The sequence below is a fragment of the Ochotona curzoniae genome, unplaced genomic scaffold, assembly GCF_017591425.1.
Source record: "Ochotona curzoniae isolate NIBS_2020 unplaced genomic scaffold, NIBS_Ocur_1.0 patch345, whole genome shotgun sequence".
In the NCBI taxonomy this organism is placed as follows: Eukaryota; Metazoa; Chordata; class Mammalia; order Lagomorpha; family Ochotonidae; genus Ochotona; species Ochotona curzoniae.
In genome coordinates this window covers 1079668-1104602 of record NW_024466912.1, presented here as the reverse complement: position 1 = coordinate 1104602, position 24935 = coordinate 1079668, and the positions used below count along the sequence as shown (strand labels likewise).

General features: G+C 62.6%; 1 protein-coding gene and 1 long non-coding RNA gene across 5 annotated transcripts; both read right to left on the bottom strand.

The window, feature by feature from the left end:
• Positions 1 to 3275: 3275 nt before the first annotated feature.
• Positions 3276 to 21544, bottom strand: LOC121167174 (integrin beta-2-like). Of its 4 annotated transcripts, XM_040996564.1 has the most exons (17): positions 21419 to 21544; positions 17911 to 18101; positions 15865 to 15925; positions 15592 to 15680; positions 14015 to 14192; positions 10668 to 10838; positions 9916 to 10157; positions 9438 to 9593; positions 8933 to 9028; positions 8665 to 8754; positions 7944 to 8084; positions 6795 to 6982; positions 5994 to 6238; positions 5354 to 5573; positions 4983 to 5182; positions 3999 to 4165; positions 3276 to 3648 (listed from the first exon to the last, which is right to left on the bottom strand). In XM_040996564.1, exons 3-17 carry the CDS (start codon positions 15920 to 15922, stop codon positions 3586 to 3588), a joined length of 2304 nt encoding a protein of 767 aa, XP_040852498.1. In that variant the 5' UTR covers positions 15923 to 15925; positions 17911 to 18101; positions 21419 to 21544; the 3' UTR covers positions 3276 to 3585. The 4 variants fall into 4 exon arrangements, with proteins under 4 accessions (XP_040852498.1, XP_040852500.1, XP_040852497.1 ...); XM_040996566.1 differs by lacking the exon at positions 17911 to 18101; XM_040996563.1 differs by lacking the exon at positions 21419 to 21544 and having other exon boundaries at positions 17911 to 19161.
• Positions 11830 to 12287, bottom strand: LOC121167176. The gene is made up of 2 exons (XR_005885559.1): positions 12199 to 12287; positions 11830 to 12149 (listed from the first exon to the last, which is right to left on the bottom strand). It is a non-coding gene; the product is annotated as an uncharacterized LOC121167176 (long non-coding RNA).
• Positions 21545 to 24935: the final 3391 nt, after the last annotated feature.

Genomic DNA, 24935 nt, shown 5'->3' with positions numbered 1-24935 from the left:
CCCTGCCCCCGGCCCGGCCTCATGACCCGGGCCTGTTCTGTAAGTGCCCTCCGTGCTGAGCCCGCTGGGAAGCAGTGATGGGCTCTGGGCGGGTGGGGCTTTGGCTTTCCCACCGTCCCCTCCAGCGGGGTTCTTGTCACAGTAATGGCCATCCTGTCTGTGTGTAGCTACAACAGGCCATGCGTCTGGCCCACTTCTCCCCTGTCACACACTTTATGCCCTCATCGGGACCGGCTCCTGGCTGCAGGTCAGCTCCGCTCGGGCTATCGCGGCCTCTTGGAGAGTGAACCAGCAGGCGGAAGATCTGTCTGTCCTTCTCCCTGTAAGTCTGACTTTCCAACAAAAACAAATCTTTAAAAATATACGAGAGCCAGTGTAGGACAGTATTTAAAGTGAATTTAGGAGTCGAAAGGAAGAAGTTCCTAAATGATGCGTGTGTTCATTCTCCAAGATCATCAAGCACGCAGGAGTGCTCGGGGACTTGAGGAGTACTGAGCTCACAGCACCGTAAGCACGAAGCAGCCAGGGCAGGGCTGTGGGGGAGCAGAGCTGGCTGACACCCTCTGAGTTTGTTCTAGAAGACAACTGAGGAGGGAGGCCTGTGTGCTCAGGTGGAAGGGCAGGCGCCCGCGGCACAGCCTGGGTGCTGGAATCCACTGTGGAGTCCCCGCTGGGCCTCAAAGAAGCACAATTCCTCCCTGTGTGCTCAGGTAGAAGGGCAGGCGCCCGCAGCACAGCCTGGGTGCTGGAATCCACTGTGGAGTCCCCGCTGGGCACAGCCTGGGTGCTGGAGTCCACTGTGGAGTCCCCGCTGGGCCTCGAAGCACAATTCCTCCCTGTGTGCTCAGGTGGAAGGGCAGGCCCCGGCAGCACAGCCTGGGTGCTGGAATCCACTGTGGAGTCCCCGCTGGGCCTTGAAGAAGCACAATTCCTCCCTGTGTGCTCAGGTGGAAGGGCAGGCCCCGGCAGCACAGCCTGGGTGCTGGAATCCACTGTGGAGTCCCCGCTGGGCCTTGAAGAAGCACAATTCCTCCCTGTGTGCTCAGGTGGAAGGGCAGGCCCCGGCAGCACAGCCTGGGTGCTGGAATCCACTGTGGAGTCCCCGCTGGGCACAGCCTGGGTGCTGGAGTCCACTGTGGAGTCCCCGCTGGGCCTCGAAGCACAATTCCTCCCTGTGTGCTCAGGTGGAAGGGCAGGCGCCCGCAGCACAGCCTGGGTGCTGGAATCCACTGTGGAGTCCCCGCTGGGCACAGCCTGGGTGCTGGAGTCCACTGTGGAGTCCCCGCTGGGCCTCGAAGCACAATTCTTCGGTGGCTGTGTCCCCTGAGAAACCTCACACTAGTGGGCTGGTTCAAGGATGACTCCAGAGGAACTGTGTGGGAAGACCGGCTCCTCCCAGGTGGCCACTAAGCCACCACGTGGGGAGAGGGCCAGCACCTGAAGACCCAGATTTGGATATTGGGTGGAAGGGAGTAGGAAGGGCCCGGAATGTGGGGGCTGGGACTGCTACGCTGTGGGGGGCAAAGGCTGGTAGACATGGGCTTGTGCCACGGCCAGAGTCAGTGCCAGGTCAGTCCACAGGGAGAGATGACCCCTGGTAGGTGGGTTGCTTGTATAGCTTCAAGGAGATGTTAGCTGCCTGGATTTCAGAGCTGGTGGCCGCCATGGGAGGCCTCTAGGCAAGACCTAGAATATTCCAGTTGGCCATGCCTTTTGGGGCAGTTGCGATTCTCAAACTGCCCCCTGTGCCGCTCCCACTGAGACCTCCCCACCCAACCCTACTACTGGCACAGGAGGCGAAGGTCCCACACCTGCTAAGCATGGACCTGGGCTTGCGTCCAGGGGCTCACCCTCAAGACCACCTCTCTGGCAGTGCCCACTGCTCCCTTTAAGCCCCCTGCATGCCCAGAGTGCCCTCTGAAATGAGAGGAGGCGATCGCAGCAAGCACAGCCTGGCTGCGTGCTCTGACTGCACTGTGGGGCTTGCTGCCGCCCATCCCGCACCGGACACTGCTGACAGAGACAAACCAGGCGGGAGACTGAGCTCCAGCTGCTCTCGGGGCGGGGGGCGGTGGGCAGCAGCACCACGGCCACTGACGCAGTGAGGGGCACAGGTGACCCACATGTGGCTTAACTTGTTCTGTTCCTAATATCTCTGATTGACAACATGAGTCAGATGACTCTCCGGGACTGGAATGACGTGCTGCTGTGGCCAATGTTGAGCCTTGGGCTTCGTGTAGCCTTTGGTTCGGCTGGATGGGTGGTCTTTAATCAGTAATTGCTGGGATTGTAAACCAGAAATTCTTGAGTAAAAAATAATGGGGTGAGGTCAGCTGGGGGCTGCTGGCATCCCAAATGGGCACCAGTTCTTGTCCTGGCTGCTCCACTTCTGATTCAGCTCCCTGCTGATGTCCTGGGAAGGCCAGAGAAGACGGCCCAAGTACCTGGGCTCCCACGTGGGAGACCCGGATGTGGCTCCAGGGACCTGGTTTGTCTGGCTCAGCCCCAGCCGTTGCAACCCCCTGGAGATGACTCAATAAAGGGATTGCTCCCTCCTTCTCTGTCACTCGTGACGTTCATAAAAGTAAATCACTTTCTTTTCAAATGGCAAGCATCACCTGAAACATGCTTGCAGCCATGGCTTCCCCTGTCTGCAGAATGCACAACTGAGCCACCAAACACCAGCAGGGTGTGGAAACCGGCCTACAGGCCCGCTCAGCCCTACCCTCTGCACAGCATCAGGCAAGTGAGACGGTGAGGGCACTGACCCACCGGGGTCATGCCCCTGACCTGCCGGGGTCACCCCCTGACCCACCGGGGTCATGCCCCTGACCTGCCGGGGTCACGCCCTGACCCACCGGGGTCATGCCCCTGACCTGCCGGGGTCACGCCCCTGACCCACCGGGGTCATGCCCCTGACCTGCCGGGGTCACGCCCTGACCCACCGGTATTACCCCCGGTCCCCAGGGTCATCACCACACCTTCCTTTAAACATCCCCCCTGGTTGCCCTCTGGTCCCAGCCCTGCCCACTGCGTTCTCCCTAGAGCAGACAGGTCTCCCTAGGCCTGACAGGTGACGGAGGAGGGAGGATGCTTGAGGGGCTCCCGTGCTCTTTCTGGAAAGCTGCCCTGAATGCCTCAGGACCACAGGCGAGGAAAAGGAGGGGCGGCAGAGCCCAGCACCCCCAGAGCATGGTACGGGGTCCCGGCTAGCTTGCCGGGTTGAGGCAGGCTGCACAGTGGTCAGGGGCCCGGCTTCCACGGACAGCCTGTACCAAGTTTGAAGCGTGTTTTTATTACGCATGGGGTCAGTGGCTGTGCTGTCGGGGTGTGGTTTTATACCTGCTGAGTGTAAGGACAACCGGCGAGCTCTCACATGGTTAACTCTCACAAACACGCGTGCAAAAGCCAGGACCAGAGCGGTGCCTCTCTCGTGCCTCTCCCGGCAGCCTGCAGCCGAGGGAGCCTGACCTTGCTTGGCGCTGGGAAGGGGTAGGGGACAGCGGCCATGGGTGAACAGACAATGCTGCTGTGGCGGGGCCTTGGGCTGCAGGAGCCCCAAAGTCCTGTCCCCAACGGGGGCTCCTAGCTCTCAGCAAACTTGGGGTTCATGACTGTTGTGGTGGCACTCTTGAAGAGGGGATTATCCTGGAGAGAGACGGAATGTGGACCAGTTAGAGGGGAGGCCTGAGGGCAACATGGGAGCTGCCGCTCTGGGGAAGAGCCGGAGGGGACAGGATGACCGTCCTGGGCACTGGAGCCAGCGGCGGAGGCAGCGGGGGTGGGTGGGAAGGGAAGTGCCCGGAGCCGGGGGCTGGGGCGCAGGGAGGGCAGGGAGGGGTGCCCGGAGCCGGGGGCTGGGGCGCAGGGAGGGGTGCCTGGAGCCAGAGGCTGGGGCGCAGGGAGGGGTGCCCGGAGCCGGGGGCTGGGGCGCAGGGAGGGCAGGGAGGGGTGCCTGGAGCCAGAGGCTGGGCCTTGGGGAACCGGAGGACCCTTACATTGTTCCACTGGGACTTGAGCTTCTCCTTCTCAAAGCGCCTGTACTCCCGGAGGTCACTCAGGTGTGTCAGGGCTTTCCAGATGACCAGCAGGAGGACGCCGATGAGCACCACGCCCAGCACAGTGCCCCCGACGATGGCGGCTACCTTGGGGCCCGCCACACACCCTGCGGGGGAGAGCGTCTTACAATGCCCGTTTCCCTCCCCTTCTGGCCTGGCCCCAGGGGTGCCCACGGCAGAGCCTAGCCTGAGAGAATAGCAACGGAAGGCAGGAAGCCCAGTGCCCACTCCTGCAGGACACAGGAGCAGCCCTGTGGCTGCGGGACAGGAGGCGGCCCTGGCTAAGCCCTTCACCAGGTGGCATGAAGCCAGCCAAGGCAGAGCTTGCCAACTGAGGCAGCACCTCACTCTCATTCACTAATCCCCCAACCAACTTCGTCTACACAGCGACCACCCAGCGCCTACAGGAAGGACGGCGTCACCTAGCCGCCCACCACTCTCGCCAGCACAGGTCGATTTGGCACTTTTCTACAGAACACACACTCCTGGCCCCGACAGGCCCCAGGCACCTGCTGGGACTAGGGATGAGCTGTGTCTGACACCTCGCTGCCGACTCTGCTTGGGTGCAGCCTCCTCCTGTACCCCCTCCTCCTCTTCCCCTCCACCCCTTCTTCCTCCTCCTCCTCTTCTGACCTACAGCACTGTGCCATGTGGACTTTGGGGTCTCTGACTCCCCTGGCCTGAACCACAGACGGGGCCAGGCTCTACAAGCTCACAGCTGTACTGGGCCTGGCATGGCAGGAGTTGTGTGGGCAGGCGGCCAGCAGTGCCCATAGTCAGAGCAGAATTTTCTCATCCTCTTGGCCGTTGGACTAACTGGAGACACACAGCTGCAAGCCTTGGCCCCAAGCCTGCAGCCCCTCTCTCTGCAGCCCCCACTGTCTGGGGTGACTAGCTTCTGGGGCCCAGTGCCACTGGCCGCACCTCGGTCATCCAACACGTGGACTTCATAGTTCTTCCCGTAGAGCTGGCGCATGGTGAAGTTCATCCAGCAGCCCTCCGAGTCCTGCTCCTTGCACGGCTTGCCTTTGACAGGCTTGTCCACCAGCTTCAGGTTCCCGCACGCCTCACTGCAATTCTTTTCCAGGGGACCCTTGCCGAACTTCAGGCACTCGACGCAGGAGCTATGGGTGCCAGGTGTGAGCACAGAGATGGGGCCCAGGCAGGTGTACCCACATGGGCCACCTGGGTGCTCACCGTAGCGAGGCAGGGGTGGGTGGGACCAGCAGAGAGCCTGCAGGTGCACAGTGAGGACAGGGGCCACAGACAGGACTCTCAGCCCGGGGGGCACTCACATGTGCTGGCCACAAGGTGAGGGGCAGGCCAGGCAATCCTGGCACAGCGGGAGCTGGTAGAAGTCATCACACTGGCACACGTTACACACGCACCGCCCACGGCCACTGCACACCACGCCCTGCGTGTCCAGGCAGCCCTCCGTGGACTTCTTGCACTGGCACGCCGAGCCCTCGAAGTTGTCGCGGCAGTGGCATTGGCCACAGGAGCACTCCCCCCTTTCTGGAAGACAGCAGTGACCCCTGCAGGCTCCCCGTCCTGTTTGGCCCAGGGGGGTCTGGAATCCTCACCCCCACTGGTCTGCACGGCTGTGCCCTCCGCTGGGTTACCACGCAGCCATGGCCTGCGGCCTTGGCCTCCTCCTTTGTCCCACCCCTGTCTCTACTCTCCTCATGCAGCAGCCTGGGCCCCAGGAGCCCTGTCTATGCCTTCCCAGCCCTGACGGCAACTCCTGGTTGGGTCTGCGTGCCCACGTGTCTCCCTGAGCGGGGGACCTCGCTGGGGCGCTGAGTGTCCCTGCTCAGGGCTGTCCCTTGGAACATTCCCTGACCCCGAGGCTAGTACAAAAGCTGGGTGGGCTGAGGGCTGTTGCAGAAGCATCTGCTGCCCACACCCCTGGCCAGCCGAGCGGTGGCCGCTCACCTGGACCCCCGCAGACTTGGCTGTTGTAGTGCTCACAGTTCATGTTGTTGCACTCGCAGTACCGCCCGAAGATCTTCTTGTTGCGGTCATCGCTGGTGTGGCACACGCACTGCCCGCAGATGCAGTCTCCCAACCCCGAGCAGATGATGGAGCTGTTGTCCTTCCGGCAGCTTCTCTCCAGCTCCTGGCTGCTGCGGCCCTGCGTCTGGCACTCGCAGTTCTTGCCGATGTAGCCAGCATCACACCTGTTGTTGGGGCGGGAGGCAGCACGGAGGGCTCTAGGTCCCTGACTGACCAGTCTGCTCTCCCTCAAGGTCTCCTGAGCATGCATCCCATACCCTGTCTGTCCACATGTGAGGATACCACGCAGAGAAGCACGCGTGAGTACCAGTGGCTCCTGCAGCCTCACTGTGGGACCACGCTGTAGCCCTGTGCCTGCTCTCACCTGCCCTGGGGTCGCTGGCAGCTGTCGGGAACTGGCACGGCAGCCTCTCCCACCTCCCTGCCTCGGCCCCTGCCCAGACGAGCGCCTGCAGGTTTTAAACCCCACTTCTGCCTCGCCTGCCCTCTGTGTTTGGGTCTGGGGAGGTGTCTCAGAGGGGCAGCCCTGTGCGGTGGCGGTCGTGCCGAGTGAGGCTTGGACACACTGATCACAGACACGCTAGCTTGGGGACCAGGGGGAGGGCACCGAGGCAGTGGGTTCTCTGGGCAAAATCCCCAAGCCCTCCTGCTCCTGCAGGTAGAACCTGGATGCCTGCCTGGGTGGTGGGGCTGGGTGCCGTGGGCCACCTGCACCCTCACCTGCAGACGCCACATTCCATGGAGCCCTTGCCCCCGCAGAGACCACGCTCACGGCTCTGGTCGTGGCACTGACACTCGCACTGGGGAAGGACCCGCACGGTGACCGTGTCTGAGAAGCCCAGCGCCCGGATCACGAAGGACTGCTCCTGGATGCACTCGGTGGCCGTAACCTTGACCTGGAATGTGACCTGCAGAGGGACCGTGGGGCAGCCAGTGTCAAGACCTGGCTCCTGCCTCATAGGGTGGGGCGGGGGTGGGGGTGACGGCTGCAGGACTGGGCAGGGGAGAAGATCACGCAGGGAGCAGGGAGCCTTCAACTGAGACTCAGAGAGGAAGGGCTGAGCCAGAGCCAGGGGCCAGCAGGCTCCAGCCAGCTCTTCCTGCCAGCACCCAAGGCCCCCAGAGCCTCTGACTGGGGGAACACCATCCCTGGCTCAGCCTGGAGCACTTTTGGGGCTGTCTTGTAGGCAGCCTCCCATACTGAGATGCTGACAGGAGTTCTATGGTGACCCCAAGAGCAGAGCGGACTGCAGCCTGAGGGTGCCTAGGGGGCAGCAGCCACAGCCAAGACCCCCGAGTGAGCCTGCCTTCCTGCACAGGTCACTCCACCGCCACCTGTCCCCCACCTCCCTCCCCACGGCCTCCTCAACCACGAAGCCCAGCTATGATCATCTGCGACATGTGGCAAGCGGTGCCACTGCAGGCACTGTGAAGTCATTTAAACCTGTGACAAAAGCAGGCCCCCAGCTGCAGGAGGCACTGCAGTCTAAGATGCTAGGGCGGGGACTCAGGGGCTGTAGGTGAGGTTCTATGCCCTAAGGTTTCTCAGGAAATAGAATGAAGCAAGCAAAGAAAAGCAGGCAAATCGAGGCCGTCCCGATGTCTGCCTGGCCCCAGCCCCAGTCACTCTGGCACCTGAGGCTCTTCTAGCCGCTGGCGAATGTGCCCAGGCCAAGGGGCACATCCGGTGCCCTGCCTGCACCCTCCCCCGGCACCTGCTGGGCTGGCTTCCCAGGGGTGCCTGGCCCTACAAGGCAGAGAAATGGGGGCTGCTTCCCTGCCACTCTGCATGCTAACCAGCACAGCTTCTCCCCACGGTTTCCGGGGTGGCAGCAGCAGGCCCTTCCCCAAGCTGGGCCAGGGGCTCACCGGAACGTTGATCTGCACGCCGTCGCAATCTCCTCGGCGCTGGCCCATGAGTGACACTCCGTTACTACAGAAGGAGTCATAGGTGACCTTCAGGGTATCGGGGAGGGCGCTGTGGTCCAAGAAGACTCGGGAGGACAGTTTCTACAGTGGAGGGCGAGGGTGGCACTTCGGTGAATCGTCCCCTGCCCTCCCCTGCGCCCAGGGTGTGTGGGACGGGGTGGGTGGTACCAGAGCTGCGTACCCCTCCTCCAGTCCCACTGACCACAGACCACACCCACGTAGAGGCCTGTGGGGTGCCCAGGTGACAGGGCTGCCACCCCATTGACTGTGGGAAACAAAGTGGTCCCTGCTGGGGCCCTAGCATGAGTGGGGTTTCCATCCCCTAGGAGCCCTGGCCCGGAGCAGCTCTCTCCGACCTGCTGGGCCTGCAGTGTTCAGGGGGCCACCAGGCCTGTGGCCCCGGGGTGAGGGCATCCACACTGCAGACTGCCAGGTGGAAAGCTGCCAGACAGAGACTCTGTAGCTCAGAGACACCACCCCTGGGGTGGGGGAGCTGCCTGCTCCCCATGTCTCCTTGTCCACGAGGCTCCTGGGGGAGCTGGGGTCTGTGGCAGCCCCCAGGACACCATCAGGGAGCAGACCGGGAGATGCCTGTGAGCAGAGGTCGGGCCAGGGTGTCCAGAGGCCAAGGGGGCCCGCCCCCCTTGCGGGCCTCACTCACGCTGTAGGCGTCCTTGATGAGCTGCACCACGTTGCTGGAGTCCTCAGACAGCTCCCCGACTGCGGACTTGGGGATGATTTCTGTGAGCTTCTGTAGCGCCGGGAGAGTGGGACCCCACGATCAGCCCAGAGACCCGCGAGGGGACCCCACTGCAGCAGCGCTGTCCACTCAAGCTGGCCACAGGCAGGCACCAGCAGCTTCCAGCCATGTTAGAGAGCCCGCCCCTTGCTGCAGACCCCGCCCCTCGCCAAGGCCCCGCCCCTCGCACCTCATAGGTCTTGACCATATTCTTGGTCACTGCAAAGATGGGCTGGATGTTGCTCTCGGCCAGCTTGTGCGCCAGCTGCCCCACTGAAGGGTAGTCCTGCGGACAGACCTCGGATCACACATCTCAGGAACGAGGCATGCTTCTGGCCTGGGGGTGGCCTTGGGCCAGCTGTGCCAGCTGCACTCGGGAGCCCAGACCCTCTTGGCCACGTGGCCTCAGCCAAAGAGGGGATTCCTCCACCCCCTAAAGTCAGCCCTGGCCCTGCCCTGCCCTGCCCCGCTGACCCTGGGCCCTGTTCATCTGTGTGCCTGTGTCCCTCTCCTGGCTGTGAGTGGGGGACAGTCCCCCTAAGAGGGGAAGGGGCAGCCCAGAGGAGAGCTGGGCGGGAAGGTGGGCCCAGCCCCGCTCTCTGCAGGCCCTGAGGTCTGTAGGGCCAGGCGGCTATGGGAAGCAAAGGGGTCCCCTGGGAGGGAGGTGGGCTGCGCAGGGCTGGGGAGAGGCTCACGAATTCGTTGCTGCGCCGGTACATGTTGTCCTCCAGGTGGCAGTGGCCGTCGTTGGGGGTCAGGATGGCCCCCAGCTTCCCATCTCCAGCAAAGTGGAAGCCGTCATCAGTGGCGTACACCAGCAGCCGCGTGACGTTGCGCCAGCCGATTTCCTCCTGAGCAGGGTGCGGGCAGGAGCATCTGCCTCAAGATCTAGCAGGGGTGATGGACGCACAGCCCTCCCTGCCTGGAGGAGCCCCCTCCCTCCCTGGGGCCCCAGCCCAGCCTGCCCTCCTGGCCTGGTCAGGAGCACGGTCGGCTCCGCCCAGGACAGCTCAGGGCTGCCAGGGGCCTATGCCATGGTGGATTCTAGAAGTTATGTGGGGGTTGCCAGTCAGCATGAGAGCCTGCAGGTCCCTCTTGGGGAGGCACTTCCCTCTCTGCCCCACCTGGTCTGCAGGCAGCCCCTGGGGTCACTCGGCAGGGCAGCGGCCTTACCGGGCACGCGGCGACCTGCATCATGGCGTCGAGCCCGCCCTCGGGGGCATCTAGGTTCCCGGAGATCAGCTGCTTGCCAACCTCGGTCTGGAACTGGTCGGAGTTGCTGGTCAGCTTCAGCACGTGCCGGAAGGCGAACGGCGCCTGGCACGCCTTCTCCTTGGTGGGGCACGGGTTCTTGAGCTTCTCGGGGTGTGTGTTGACAAAGGGCAGTACTGTCTTATCCACAAAGGACCCAAAGCCTGTGGGCAGATGGGGCAGCATGAGGCTGGAGGGAGAGCGTTGTCAGGCACCCGAGTGAGTGTGCGCATGCCTTGCACACGTGAGCAAGGCTCTGAACACACGTGTGCACTTGTCTCACAGGTTCGACCGACAGGCAGTGCTGCTCCGGGGAGCGGCTGGGGTGGAGGAGATGCTGACCCTCACCCATCTGGGCACCCAAGACTTGGCACTTTGTAAACGGGTCAGGATACACCCAGTGCCCAGACTTCGGCTGGTAGTTAACCTGTTACCCATCGGTGCTAGAATGCCGGCACGGCCTGCGGACAGCTGCCTTTAGTTTTGCAAAAGCAGCACCGTGGGCCTTTGGCCTTTAATGGTAAACATGAGGTTGGGGAGAAGAGAGGGAGAAGGGGCTGGACCATGGCTGTGGCCTCAGGGGCTAGAGACCGGTCCTCTCCTGGAGATGCCTGTGGGACCCTGTGGGTTCTGGTGTGTGGACAGCAGGTGCCAACTGCCCAGGAAGGCCTCACCGATGCGGCCGGACTCGGTAATTTCGTTGAGGGCACGGAGCAGGTCGCCGCCCAGCTTCTTAACGTTGATGAGGTCATCCAGCATGGAGTAGGACAGGTCCATCAGGTAGTAGAGGTCGATGGGGTAGCCCTTGGCCCGGCGGAAGGTCACGTTGAATGCAGCCGCCTGGCCTGCCCGTGACACGGGGTGGGAGTGAGTGGCTACTGGGCACCCCCAGCCCCAGGCTCTGCACCCTCACTTGTTCCCATGCCCTGGCAGCAGGGCTGAGGCAGACCCACATGCCAGCATGCCAACACGGCCAATGGCTGCAGGCCAGATGCTGTGCAGTGGGTGTCCTCAGCCAGGGCCAGGCCCAGCACCTCGGGCCTGTGGCGGAAGGGTCCCAACCCGGGGGGCCTCGCCAGGACCCCATCTCCGAGCCCTGGTACGGGACCCAGGCTCCCCTTCCCCAGGCGACATGCTCGTTATTGGTCAAAACCTCAGGCCCGAGACTGCCCGGCTAAGGCCCAGCCGCTGGCCGCCCAGCAGCCACAGAGACCTGCTGAGGTCCGTGCAGTGGGTGTGGAGGACACGGAAGTACAAAAGTGCATGGAGAACTGTTCCCCTGCAGGCAAGGCCACGAGGAATCTTCCCGCTGCATGGCAGGGCCGGGCAACCACCTGAAGGCAGCTCCACCTCCCTCTGCATGGACACCCAACCACCCTGCTGAGAATTCTGTCATCTATTTAGGCATTGTCTGCCACCGCGAGTTGGCTTTTACTACCAATGTGAGCTTGGGAGATGATGTGCTCATTGGCAAAGGGCTTTTTACGGTTCATGCTGTCTCACTGTCCCCATTGACCATCCTTGATCCGCAGCTCCCTCCTTCCGTGATGCCTTTCCTCCCTTGACTGATTCTAGACTAAGCTGCAGAATGAGGATTGTAGTAGGAATGTGTTACTGATTGATATGCACCATCTATTGAGAACTTCCTGACCACAGGGTCAGGATGGATAACATCCTGCTTTAAGGTGAAACAAAGGGCAGAATTATCCTTAGAAACACCCACTTGACCATGACGTAAAAAGTCTGAGCCAGAGTTTGTGAAGGCTTCTGTATAAATAAAGAGGACAGCTTTCTTGAATGGTCCATTATGATCCTGAAACCGTAGTGGTCCGTTTCTTTTCTCTCTACGCCGACTCTACGCACCTTCTCGAGCTCTGAACACGGCTGGGGCTGGCGTCCGGCAGGGACCCAATGCCCGCACCCCGTGGGGAGGCCCCCTTCTCCACCTCCTCACAGCCTGCACGCGACTGTCGCCTCACGGAGCGACTGTCACCTCACGGAGTGTCTGTCACCTCACGGAGCGACTGTCGCCTCACAGAGTGTCACCTCACGGAGCGTCTGTCACCTCATGGAATGTCTGTCACCTCATGGAATGTCTGTCACCTCACGGAGTGTCACCTCACGGAGTGTCTGTCACCTCACGGAGCGACTGTCGCCTCACAGAGTGTCACCTCACGGAGCGTCTGTCGCCTCACAGAGTGTCACCTCACGGAGCGTCTGTCACCTCACGGAGCGACTGTCACCTCACGGAGCGACTGTCGCCTCACAGAGTGTCACCTCACGGAGCGACTGTCACCTCATGGAGCGTCTGTCGCCTCACGGAGCGACTGTCGCCTCACAGAGTGTCTGTCACCCACTCAGGACAAGCACGTGGTGAGCTCCCAACAAGCTCGTCACTTGAGGGAGCCAAGGAGGGAGGGACAGCTGCCAGGCGCGCACGCACACACACACACACCCCAGTGTCACACCTACATCTGTATATATACCTGCAATCACACAACTGCTTTACACACAGACGAGAATGTGCATAGCACACACAAGAAACACCATGCTCACATAGATACACACAGCACACACACACAGCCTCACACACTCAGTCCTTACACACTCACATTCACAGAACTCACAGCAGTCTTCACACAGCACTGACACTCAGTCCTCACACACACACAGCCCTCTATCACTCACACTCAGCCCTCACACACTCACAGTCCTACAGTCCTCACACACTCACAGCTCTCACACTCACAGTCCTCACACTCTCACACTCTCACAGCCCTCACACTCACAATCCTCACACACTCATAGTCCTCACACACACACGCACAGCCCTCACACTCTCACACAGCCCTCACTCACACACACACGCACAGCCCTCACACTCTCACACAGCCCTCACTCACACACACACGCACAGCCCTCACACTCTCACACAGCCCTCACTCACACACACACGCACAGCCCTCATACTCTCACACAGCCCTCACTCACACACGCACAGCCCTCACACTCTTACACACACAGCCCTCACACACACACACACGCACAGCCCTCACACTCTCACACAGCCCTCACTCACACTCTCACACGCACAGCCCTCACACTCTTACACACACAGCCCTCACTCACACACACGCACAGCCCTCACACTCTTACACACACAGCCCTCACTCACACTCTCACACGCACAGCCCTCACACTCTTACACACACAGCCCTCACACACACACGCACAGCCCTCACACTCTCACACAGCCCTCACTCACACTCTCACTGCACACTCCTAGGTCTCCCCCAGCAGCTCTCCTGGCTGGCAGGTGTTTCCTGTCCGGGCTGAGCAGGAAGCCTGTTCCACTGTGCAGGCCTGGCCGTGCCTGCCCCAGCCACTGCTGAAGCACTTGTTGCCCGGAGCAGGGCTGGCCTGGACACAGCCCACCACAGGCTGTGTCCCTCCCCTCTACCGTGGCACTCAGCAGGCAGGACTTCCACCTGAGATGCCCTCGATGCCCTTTGGCCAGGGCCCCCAGGGGACAGGTGGGGGCCAGTCAGATGCCAGCCGAGGCAGGGCTAGTGCCCCAGCGGCCTCGCCACGGTCCCGTGCCCCCGCCCCGTGCAGGATAGCGAGCACCTGCAGATCTGCTCTCTCCTGGACTCAGGCTGCAGCTGGGCTCTGCCCCAGCCTGGGGTCCCCACACAGGGCCTTGATGCTGCTCAGACTTGCAGCCCCCGTCCTCTTGGGGAAGCTGCCCCAGTGCTCTATCAACACCACACTGGGCTGAGTGCACAGTGGGGGAGGTGTGTGGTGTGTGCGGCCTCAGCAGGAGGGCAGTCCAGCTCAGTCAAGCAGAACCCAGCTGTGGGCAGAGGCCTCCCGCAGGGAGCTGAGGTCACCCAGCAGCCTGGGTGAGGGCTGGCTATCCGGAACCAGGCTGTACAGTAGGCTAGGCTAGGCCAGTGCCCCCAGAGCAGGCTGGGGGTCCCCATCTCACTGCCCTTCAGTGCAGGCTGGGGCCTACACCTACCTGGTCTGAGGAAGAGGGTCACTTTTTCTGGGGAAAGCTGCTGCCTCTGGTTTCCTAGCTGCTCCAGCTTGGCCAGGCTCTGGGGGTCCACAATGTAATCGGCCTGGCAGCCCCTGGCTTGTAGCTGCTTCCGGGTGTCACAGCGGCTGGAGTCTGGTTCCCCTGGCACTGTGAAGTTCTAGGGGACAGGGAAGAACTGTTGGGAAGCCACCCCTCGGGGGGCCTGGGAGAACCAGTGGGAGGCCACCCTTCTGGGGGGTCTAGGAGAACCACTGGGAAGCCACCCCTTGGGGGCCTGGGAGAACCACTGGGAGGCCACCCCTCCTGGGGGCCTGGGAGAACCACTGGGAGGCCACCCCTCCTGGGGGTCTGGGAGAACCACTGGGAGGCCACCCCTCTGGGGCCTGGGAGAACCACTGGGAGGCCACCCCTTCTGGGGGCCTGGGACTCTCCTTGTCAGAGGAGGAAGGGGTTGGGTGCCTTTCCTCGAGGAGTCCAGACTAAGCCCAGTGGGGCCAGTAGGGCAAAGGGGATGGGAGTCCCCCATATAGCTTGGGCTGCCTTGGGTCAGAGGGATGCCAGAGGGGGCCCATCCAGGGCACTTTCTCCCCATCAGACTGCCCTGGGTTCTGACAAGCAGGTCCTCACACCCGTCCCACTCAGAGCTGAGGGCTGCAGAGAGCAATCTGCCACACCACGAAGCAGCACTGAGCTGTGGTCCATGCAGACTCATGGGGACCCATGCCTGTGTCAGATGCCTGCAGGGAGCCACCAAGCCAGGCAGGGCCCAGCCTTGGCCGCAGCCTCAGGCCCCCAGGGGTCTGCTGGCTGCCTTGCTGAGGGCTGGCACCTTTTAACCCTTGCTGATGCAACTGAACAAACGAGGAGGTAAACTAAGCGGGGTGGGGGGCAGCTTTTCTGAGACCGGAGAAGCCAGGCCAGGCAGGACAAGAGAGTTGAGGGACCATCAGAAGCATCGCTCACCCACACATCCCCAGACTGGTCCAGGGCGCCTCCACACGTGGACCAATAGGGTCCCCAATCTCCCTGGACATAGGCCAGCCCAAGGGTCCACACAAGGGTTCCCATGGAGCATCAGACTGGAGAACACGGTGAATGGTAGGAGCTACCGGTTGACCTGACTGCGTGCTCAAGCAGGAGCATAGAGGAGAAAAAGCTGCCTGGAGCTCCCTCAGTGGGCACGGCCCCGCGGTGAGGGGCCCAGGCTCCCTCAGTGGGCACGGCCCCGCGGTGAGGGGCCCAGGCTCCCTCAGTGGGCACGGCCCCGCGGTGAGGGGCCCAGGCTCGATGTGGATGCAGCCCCTGTGGTGACACTGGGGCAGCAGCGTGGGCAGCCTTGGGTCTCCCTGCAGGGTCACGCGGAACCCGGCCTTCTCTGCCTCAGGGTCCAATCGCAGGGCGGCACCAAGATGACGTGTGCCTCCAACTCCAGCTGTTCCTGCTCCCCCAGGATGTGGCTGTGGGCACTGCTGCTGCCACTGGCTTCGGAGGCAGAGAAGGTCCCCGGCCAGGGGACGCAGAACCGCTGTCACAAGGACACAGCCGCACGCTCTTACCAGCTTCTGGCACCAGGCGCAGCCAGGGCCCGACTGCACGCACTCTCGACAGTTGCTGACCTTGTACTTGATGCACTCCTGTGAAACGACTGGGGGGACAGGCGCAGGTGTGAGGGAACCCGGGGGAGAGACAGTGGAGGGTGGGGTGCCCTGCCCCGCCCTAGCTGAGCCACAGAGAGGTGAGTGAGGGGCAAGCCGGTTCTGCAGCTTCAGGGGATCCAGTGGCAGAGCCGCTGCCCTGGAGGACGTTGGCACCCCAGCCCCAGGACTCACCAAACCCCAGGGGGAGCAGCGCCATCAGGGCGAGCAGCAGGGGGCGCCAGCCCAGCATGTCCTGTGGGAGAGAGGCAGGTGTCCTGGTGACAGGGGCCCCGGGAGTCCCTCCCACCCTAGGCCATGCTGCTGCTCAAGTCAGAGCCCTGAGTCCTGTGCAGGGAAAGGGTGGGCTGCTCTGCTACGCAGGGGGCCAGGGCACCCGGGAGCCCCAGAAGAGCTTCATCTGTAGCCACCACACATGCGAATTCACACACATTACACAACCCTCCATACACATTCATCACCGTGTGTTCCGTATCCTACACACACACACACAGGCGCAATCGCACGCCTGCATGGACACGCATGTACACTGCACTTGTATTCATGTGCACACGTGTGCTGCCCCACTCTGAGCTGGTGCACCCTAGTCCCTGGTCTTGCAGACTGCCCTGAAAGCTGGGGCTCCAGGAGCTGGTGGTCCCAGCTGGGTGTGCCAAGGCTGAGAAAGTGGCTGCGCAGCCTCCTCTGCCAAGCTGCCCCATGAGGCGCCCCGACCTGGCTCTGTGGCTGGCTGTGGTCTGGGTGACACTGCAGGTGGAGGCTGCCAAGCTGGAAGGAAGCAGAGCCTCCACACAGGGCTGGGCTACCGAAACCCCTCCCCAGGCTGAGTGGGCTCCTCTCCCGGGGGCGCTCAGGCTGTGGCACCTGCCCTTCTGCCCGACACAGGGTGCCAGGGCTCCGCAGGCAAGGGGCTACCCCAGCACTGGGCCCTGGGCCAGAGGACCATCTGCCGGGGGGTGTTGCCCAGGCTCCATTCTGTCTTCATGTGGATGACTCTGCACCCCATCTACCCCATATCCCCAGCAAGATGACCGCCAGGGTCAAAGATGTCAAAATGAACCCCTGACACTCCCCACCAAGATCAGAAGCAGAACCTGCTCCCCACGGGCGGGCAGCAGACGAGGGGCAGCTCATGGGGCCACTTGTCCTCTGGGTGGAAGCCCCCAGACCCCCCAGTGCTGGGGCAGGGGCCAAGGCAGCTGAGGCTCGTCCCACCGTGCCTTAGGGCTCCACCTGTGTTCCCAGGACCACTCGGGACTCAGCGTCCATCACTGTCCACTACCCTGCTCTGCAGCTGTGGCTGCTCCAATGGAGGGCAGAGCGCTGGGTGTCGCCATCATATATGTGGCCCTGGATGGGGGAGCTGCTGAGCCTGCTAGACACTTTGCACCATGGATAGACAAAATCCCCCATTCCTGAAACTCGGAAGCAGACATAAGCCCCTGGAGTCCCCGAATGGGGACACTGAGGCCCCTGGCACAGCAAGATGCCCACCACACCTGTGCACCCCCTTACCACACCCAACAACACTGAGCTCCAGTGCCGCAGACCATAGCACCCCGACCTTGACCACACGAAGCTGCGTCCCTTCTTCCTCTACTGCCCCTCACTGGCTCAAGCACTGCCTGGCCCAGAGCTGAGCTCAGATAAATGGTGACCATGAGAGTTCCTGAGCGGCCAGGAGGGAAGCCCGACTCAGAGCATGCGCCTTGGCTCCCAAGCCTGGCTGCCCTCCCTCCTCACCACGTGGGAAGGCAGCCAGAGCAGCCCCCCCGGTGCAGGGCCTGAGCCTGGCTCCTCTCTGCCACAGGAGGGAGCATGGGGCCAGCTCTCAGGCCAGGCATGGATCTCATGCATGTACAGAGCAGACATGGTGCCTGGCACCTGTGGTCCCACTTGGCACAGGCGCTGGTAGACACGAGCGCAGAGACCAAGAGCAGGCTCTGGTTGAGGCAGGAAACCCTAAGCAAGGCCACAGACACCAGCCAGAATTTGGGGTAAACGCCACCTCTGTGACCTCAGCTCCCCGACCAAAGAAGCGCCAGCAGGCAGAACCACAGGGCGTGGCTGTGTCCCCAAGGCCCTCACCGGGGCTCCTGACACAGCTGCGACCGTGTCCCCAAGGGCTGTAAATGCAGTTCCTGGTCCAGCCGTGGACTGTCCCCACCGCCCTCACTGCAGCTCCCGGCACAGTCATGGCCGTGTCCCCAAGGTGCTCACCGCAGCACTGAGCCTCCCCAGGCCAGATCCTCCGCTGGCTGTGGGCCGGCCACTCTCCCAGGCAGCAGCACAGCCCACGGACAAAGACGTCCAACTCTGGAGTTCTGTGACTGGAACACGGCGTTAGAGGAATCACGGGGGACGCTGAGGCAGGGAGCAGGTGGCAGTGGACACTGGGGGAAGGCCGGGTGCTGGCACAGAAAGTAGAAGTGGGCACAGGGCTCCCAGTGGTGCCGTGGCTGTGTCAAGTTGCAAAACCTTAAGCCAAGGCCACTTGAGACACCCAGGCCTTCCGGGCCCACCCGGATTTTGCATCAGACCTGACCCCTCTGCCCAGCAGAAATGGGAGCCGCCTTGGGAGGGCGTGGCGGCAGAGGCGTCCATGGGTCAGAGCGCCCCTCACCAGGCCGAGGGGCAGGGCACAGCCTTGGCATTCTTTGTGAGAATGGGAAAGACACAGACCTTGGGCCAAAGTGGGCGGCAGACAGAGCTGTGCCGGGCAGGGGCTGGGTCAGTGCCAACCAGTCACGGGCACTCCAGGCAGAGCGGGGACAAAGGGCAAATGCACAGCTCACAGGGCAGGAGGCTTGGGGGCACTCGGCAGGCTCCTGCCCAGGCCCGGGAGACACACAGTCGGCTGTCCAGTCTGGGACTGCCACAGTCCCCACACTGCCCATGGGCACAAGCCCCTCCAATCACACAGACCCAATTACACACGGCAGTGCTCTGCTGGACGCCTCCCCAGCCAGGGCACAGCGGATGCCACCGCAGGCTCAGGGTCAGTGCAGACATCAGAATCTTGGCTTCTGCTCCCAGTGAGCAGCCGGTTCTGAATGCTCAGGTAGGCAGGGGCCGACATCCATCTTGGGACCCGGGCACAGGAGGCAGGGAGCAAAACGGGCAGAGGCTGGACGGCGAGCGGGAGGGTGAGGACGCAGCCCACAGGAAGCAGCAGGCAGAGCTGCGCGGCAGCCTTCACCTCCCCGGCCCAGAGGGGAAGGCGCCGGGGCTGGGAACCAGTGTCTGCCCAAAGCAGAAACCCATTTTGGCCAGCAACGCCACCGTGCCCATCCACACCCCTGTGTGGCCCCGCCCGGGTGGCAGCCCGCACAGTGACAAAGGGGCGAGCACAGCCTCGGGGGATTTCACAGTGGAAGGCGGGTGGTTGGGGGTCGGTGTGGTGGCAAAGCAGGCTGGTCCTCCCCTACGGCACCAGCATCCCATGGGGCGCTGGTTCACGTCCCGGCTGCTCCTCTTCCCGTGTAGCTGCCTGCTAGTGGCCTGGGAGAGCGGCAGAAGATAGCCCCTGTCCTTGTGGGAGACCTGAAGAAGCTCCTGGCTTCCGACTGGCTCAGCTCTGGCCACTGCGGCCATATGGAAGTGAACCATCAGGAGGAAGATCTTTCTGTCTCTCCTTCTCTCTGTCAATCTGAATCAGTGAGTGGATGGAGAGAAAGCTGCTACCAGCACCTTCCCCGGCCTCCTCCTTACGCTACGTGAGAGCTTCCCTGTAATGTTTATTTATTCAAGACAGCGACAGAGAGACCTCCCAGCTGCTGGCTCCCTCCCCAAATGTTTGCAGCAGACAGGCCTTGGGCTAGGCCATCTGGGTCTCCCCTGTGAGCAGCAGAGACCTCAGTACCTCAACCTGCTGCCTGATGGGCCAGGCTAGCAGGAAGCCAGAATTGGAATGGCTCCTGGGACGCCAGCCCAGACATGTTGATGGAGTCAGGTGCTGAGCTGCGTCCTGCAGGGGGATGGACACCTCCAGTCACATCCGCCCTGGGCACCTGCTAGGCTATGGGTGTGTGCACGAGCAGGGCCTGTGTGCAGCTCCCTGGGCCCTGGCTGCTGGAAGTGGGCAATCTGGATACCTTCTGCCTTCCCAGGGCAGTGAGGAGGCAAATGGCCTGCGGGCCCAGCTAGGCCAGCTTGGAGGTGACTGGCCTAGCCCTCATAGCTCACTCACTGCCAGGAGCGGGAACCCCTCTGCCCTGGGGGGAGGTCTGCAGACAGGGGCCTGGGGAGGGGCTCTATCCTGCTTGAGTGACTCCTCCTGCCCTCCCAGGCAGATGGCCCTGGGTTCAGCGACTAGATGAGAACTGCTCTAGGCTCGCGGGTTGGGTCCAGGCCCAGCACCATGGTGTCAGCAGCTGGCGAGCCGAGCTCACGTGCCCCAGGGTTCTCCTCAGGACTGAGGCCTTGTCGTGGAGGGAGGCCAGCTCTGTCCTGCAGGACGGGCACAGTCAGCTCCCGGGTTTGGCTGGCCTGGGGGTGGCCCCGGGCATCCGCTGAGATTGCCCAGAAGGGAGCCCTTGGTGCCCGGGCCTGTCTCCATGGCAGCCATCTCCAGCAGCCAGTGCCAGCCAGATAGGGCTCCAGCCCTGGACAGACTGCTGGCTGCCTCACAGGCAACAGGTACCCCTGGGACCTGCCGGTATGGCCAGACCTAGCGAGGTTCTGCCCTAGAAAGTGGGCTTAACCCACCACCCTCACCCACTCCCCGGAGGCCAGCTCGGCCACCCTCAGCCCCAGTACCGGAAGCCAATTCAGCCACCTTTACCCACTCCCCGGAGGCTGGCCCGGCTCCCCCTCACCCCCAGTACCAGAGGCCAGCTCGGCCCCCCTCACCTCCAGTTCCGGAGGCCGGCTCGGCCCCCCTCACCCCCAGTACCGGAGGCCGGCTCGGCGATCCTCACCACCAGCACACGGCTCCTGATCTGGGGTCTCTGCCTGCAGCAAACATCCCTGTGACAACAGTTCCCCTTGCTGAACACTGCTCATGTGACACCTCTTGCAAGACCACCAGCTGCCCACATCCCTGCCAAGAAGCCAGGAGGCGTCTGCGCTGTGGGTACAGGGTCAGCCCAGCAAGGGTGGGGGCTGGCCCTCGGGGACCCCTCCTGTCAGAGCCGACAGGTATGAGGGGAGGCCGGCCCTGAACCTGTGGCTGTGTAGCACCCCCACATCCACCAGGAGCAGGGTCGCACAGCCCTCTGCACCCACTGCCTTCAGGGGACTGCAGTGTCACCACAGACACACGTACCGCATGTTTCACTCACAATGTATATCACACACATCATACAGACTTGAACACCTCACAGACACCCAGAAAAGGCTGTGCAACTGTCCCACGTAGGCCTCAGGCCCCCTGCACTGCTGGCGGTGGCCCTGCCCAGCACCCCCGGCTCGGGTCTTCCAACCCTCACCTGAGCCTCCTCCTGGCTCTGTGGGCCTTGTGGCTCGCAAATGCCGGAGAATCACCAGCACCTGGCTTGCTGGGAGACCCTGGCCTGGAACCAGGGGCCCAGCAACTGCTCCCTGTGGCTCTGGCTTCAGGGCGTGGGGGACACAGCCTCTGCCTGCACCACAGCTCAGAAAAGGGGGACTTGGAATGGATGTCTGGGACACGCCAGGGCCACAGGCACATCCCTGGAGGGACTTCTTGCGCGGGCTGTGGCAGCTGCCCCGGAGGCTGCCCAGGACACGGAGGGGCCCCTGCACTCACGCTCAGCTCCGTGGGTCCCGGCCTGGTTGGAGGTGGCTTCTACTGTCGCTCCCCAGGCGGGCTGTGCGGTCTTGCAGGAAGACAGCAGGCCCCACCGTGAGGCCTGGTGCTTCCGGTTCTCGGTCAGTTCCTCCGGGGGCGGGGGGTGACGTAGGCTCGTTGCCCCACAGGGGCCTTCGCCCAGCCCAGGCGGATGCGCCATGCACCGTGTATGCTCCTGCAGGCAGTGGGTGTGTAGTGAAGGGTGGCACCAAGCAAGCCTGGCTTGGCCAGGAGGCTAGTGGGCGAGGGCTGCGTGTCCCTGCCCACAAGTCCCCAAACTGGGAGCCACTGGGGAAGCAAAGAGGGGCCCCTGGTTCCCTTGGGGGCCAGCAGGGAAGAAAAGCAGAAGACAGGGGGCGACAGCATCCCCTTAGCACAGAGGGCCAGGGTGCCACAGTTATGGGCGGGAGAGGTGCCTGGCCGGGCCTAGGCCACCACGGGCTCTGAGGAGGGAGGTGTGTGGCACTGTGAGAACAGACCTGGTGCTGGGCTCATAGGACAGGAGTGGGCAGGAGAAGGCTGGCAGACCAGTGGCAAGGTCAAGAGGACAAGATGGACAAAGGCAGGCCACAGAGAACCGCTTCTCTGCAGGGGTCAAACACACACACGGAGACCTAGACATGTGGCACCCGGACACACGGTGACCCTCACACACACACAGTGACCTGGACACACGCCACCCTCACACACACACAGTGACCTGGACACATGCCACCCTCACACACACACACACACACACACACACACACAGTGACCTGGACCCGCAGCACCCTGACACACGGTGACCCTCACACACACAGTGACCTGGACACACGCCACCCTCACACACACACATACACACACACACACAGTGACCTGGACACGTGCCACCCTGACACACACACATACACACACACACACACACACACACAGTGACCTGGACCCGCAGCACCCTGACACACGGTGACCCTCACACACACAGTGACCTGGACACACGCCACCCTCACACACACACATACACACACACACACACACAGTGACCTGGACCCGCAGCACCCTGACACACGGTGACCCTCACACACACAGTGACCTGGACACACGCCACCCTCACACACACACATACACACACACACACACACACACACAGTGACCTGGACCCGCAGCACCCTGACACACGGTGACCCTCACACACACAGTGACCTGGACCTGCAGCACCGTGACACACGGTGACCCTCACACACACACACACACACACAGTGTCCTGGACCCGCAGCACCCTGACACACGGTGACCCTCACACACACAGTGACCTGGACACGTGCCACCCTCACACACACACATACACACACACAGTGACCTGGACCCGCAGCACCCTGACACACGGTGACCCTCACACACACAGTGACCTGGACACACGCCACCCTCACACACACACATACACACACACACACACACAGTGACCTGGACCCGCAGCACCCTGACACACGGTGACCCTCACACACACAGTGACCTGGACACACGCCACCCTCACACACACACATACACACACACACACACACACACACAGTGACCTGGACCCGCAGCACCCTGACACACGGTGACCCTCACACACACAGTGACCTGGACCTGCAGCACCGTGACACACGGTGACCCTCACACACACACACACACACACAGTGACCTGGACCCGCAGCACCCTGACACACGGTGACCCTCACACACACAGTGACCTGGACACGTGCCACCCTCACACACACACATACACACACACAGTGACCTGGACCCGCAGCACCCTGACACACGGTGACCCTCACACACACACACACAGTGACCTGGACCCGCAGCACCCTGACACACGGTGACCCTCACACACACAGTGACCTGGACACGTGCCACCCTCACACACAGTGACCTGGAGACATGAGAACTTGGGCACATGGTGATCCAGAACCAGAAACGCTGTTAGCAAGGATGCTACTGTGGACAGTGGCTGGGCAGGGACTGCGCCCATCCTGAGCTGTGTCATCTTCCACATGTGGCAGGGAATCCAGGGTTGCTCACAGGGGCGATGCTGTGGGGTAGCTTTGGGCCTAGCAGTGGGCATGCAGCACACCGTGACCTGTGTGGGAGTGCCTGGGTAAGGCCCTGCTCAGCCCCATCCCAGCTGCCTGCCAGGGCAGACATGGCATGCAGTGGGTGAGGACTCTAGGAGGCAGGTCCCTGCCAACTGCCTAGGAATTTCTGGCTCCCAGCACCAGCCCCAGCGCAAACCTAACCCAGTCCCAGCTGAGCCCTGGTGTAGCTCTGGGGCAGCCCAGGTCCAGCTCTGGCCAAGCTCTGGTACAACCCTGGCACGGCCCTGGCACAGCTCTGACTTGGCCCTGGCACAGCCCTGACTTGGCCCCAGCACAGACGTAGCACAGCTCCAGCACAGCCCTGGCTCAGCCCTGGCACAGCCCTGGCTCAGCCCTGGCTCTGCCCTGGCTCAGCCCTGGCTCAGCCCTGGCTCAGCCCTGGCTCAGCCCTGGCACAGACCTAGCACAGCCCTGGCTCAGCCCTGGCTCAGCCCTGGCTCAGCCCTGGCTCAGCCCTGGCTCAGTCCTGGCTCAGCCCTGGCTCAGCCCTGGCTCAGCCCTGGCTCAGCCCTGGCACAGACGTAGCACAGCTCTAGCACAGCCCTGGCTCAGCCCTGGCACAGCCCTGACTCTGCCCTGGCACAGCCCTGGCTCAGCCCTGACTCAGCCCTGGCACAGACGTAGCACAGCTCTAGCACAGCCCTGGCACGGCCCTGATTCAGCCCTGGCACAGCCCTGGCTCAGTCCTGACTCTGCCCTGACCCAGCCCTGGCACAACCCTGGCACGGCCCTGACTCGGCCCTGGCACAGCCCTGGCACGGCCCTGACTCGGCCCTGGCACGGCCCTGGCTCAGCCCTGGCATGGCCCTGACTCTGCCCTAACTCGGCCCTGGCACGGCCCTGGCACAGCCCCAGCACCACCTATCAGTAGGCCCCAGCCCAAGGACCGCAGAAGACACCTGCAGGTGTGTTCGGCACGTGTCTCTGAGAGGCCTGTCTCCAGGCGTCAGATGGCACGCATGAGGTTCGCCTCCAAGTGAGTGGGGGTGGCTGTGGGAGAGACGCCGGAGGCGGGATCTGGGCCATTTGTTCTCTTAGAGGAAGTGTGGAGTTCAGTAGGTGGAGTTTCAGTTTTGCAAGACGGAAAATTCTGGAGACAGTTGGCGTTGAGGTTGCGCAACAGTGTGAGTGTGTGACCTGAGGCGTGGTTGGAAGTGGGGATGTCCCACGTTAGATCTGTCCCATCTTAAAAGAAAGCAAGTTCTGGCTCAGATAAACAGGGAGCAGGCTGCAGGCAGCAGGGGCCACGGCTCTGGCCTTTCCTCCCGTCCCAGGCCAGGGGGCCTGTGCAAGCTGCTCCTTCTGTGAGGGAGGGCGCACTGATCTCACAGACTTAAAAAAAAAATGTTTTAAGAGCCTTG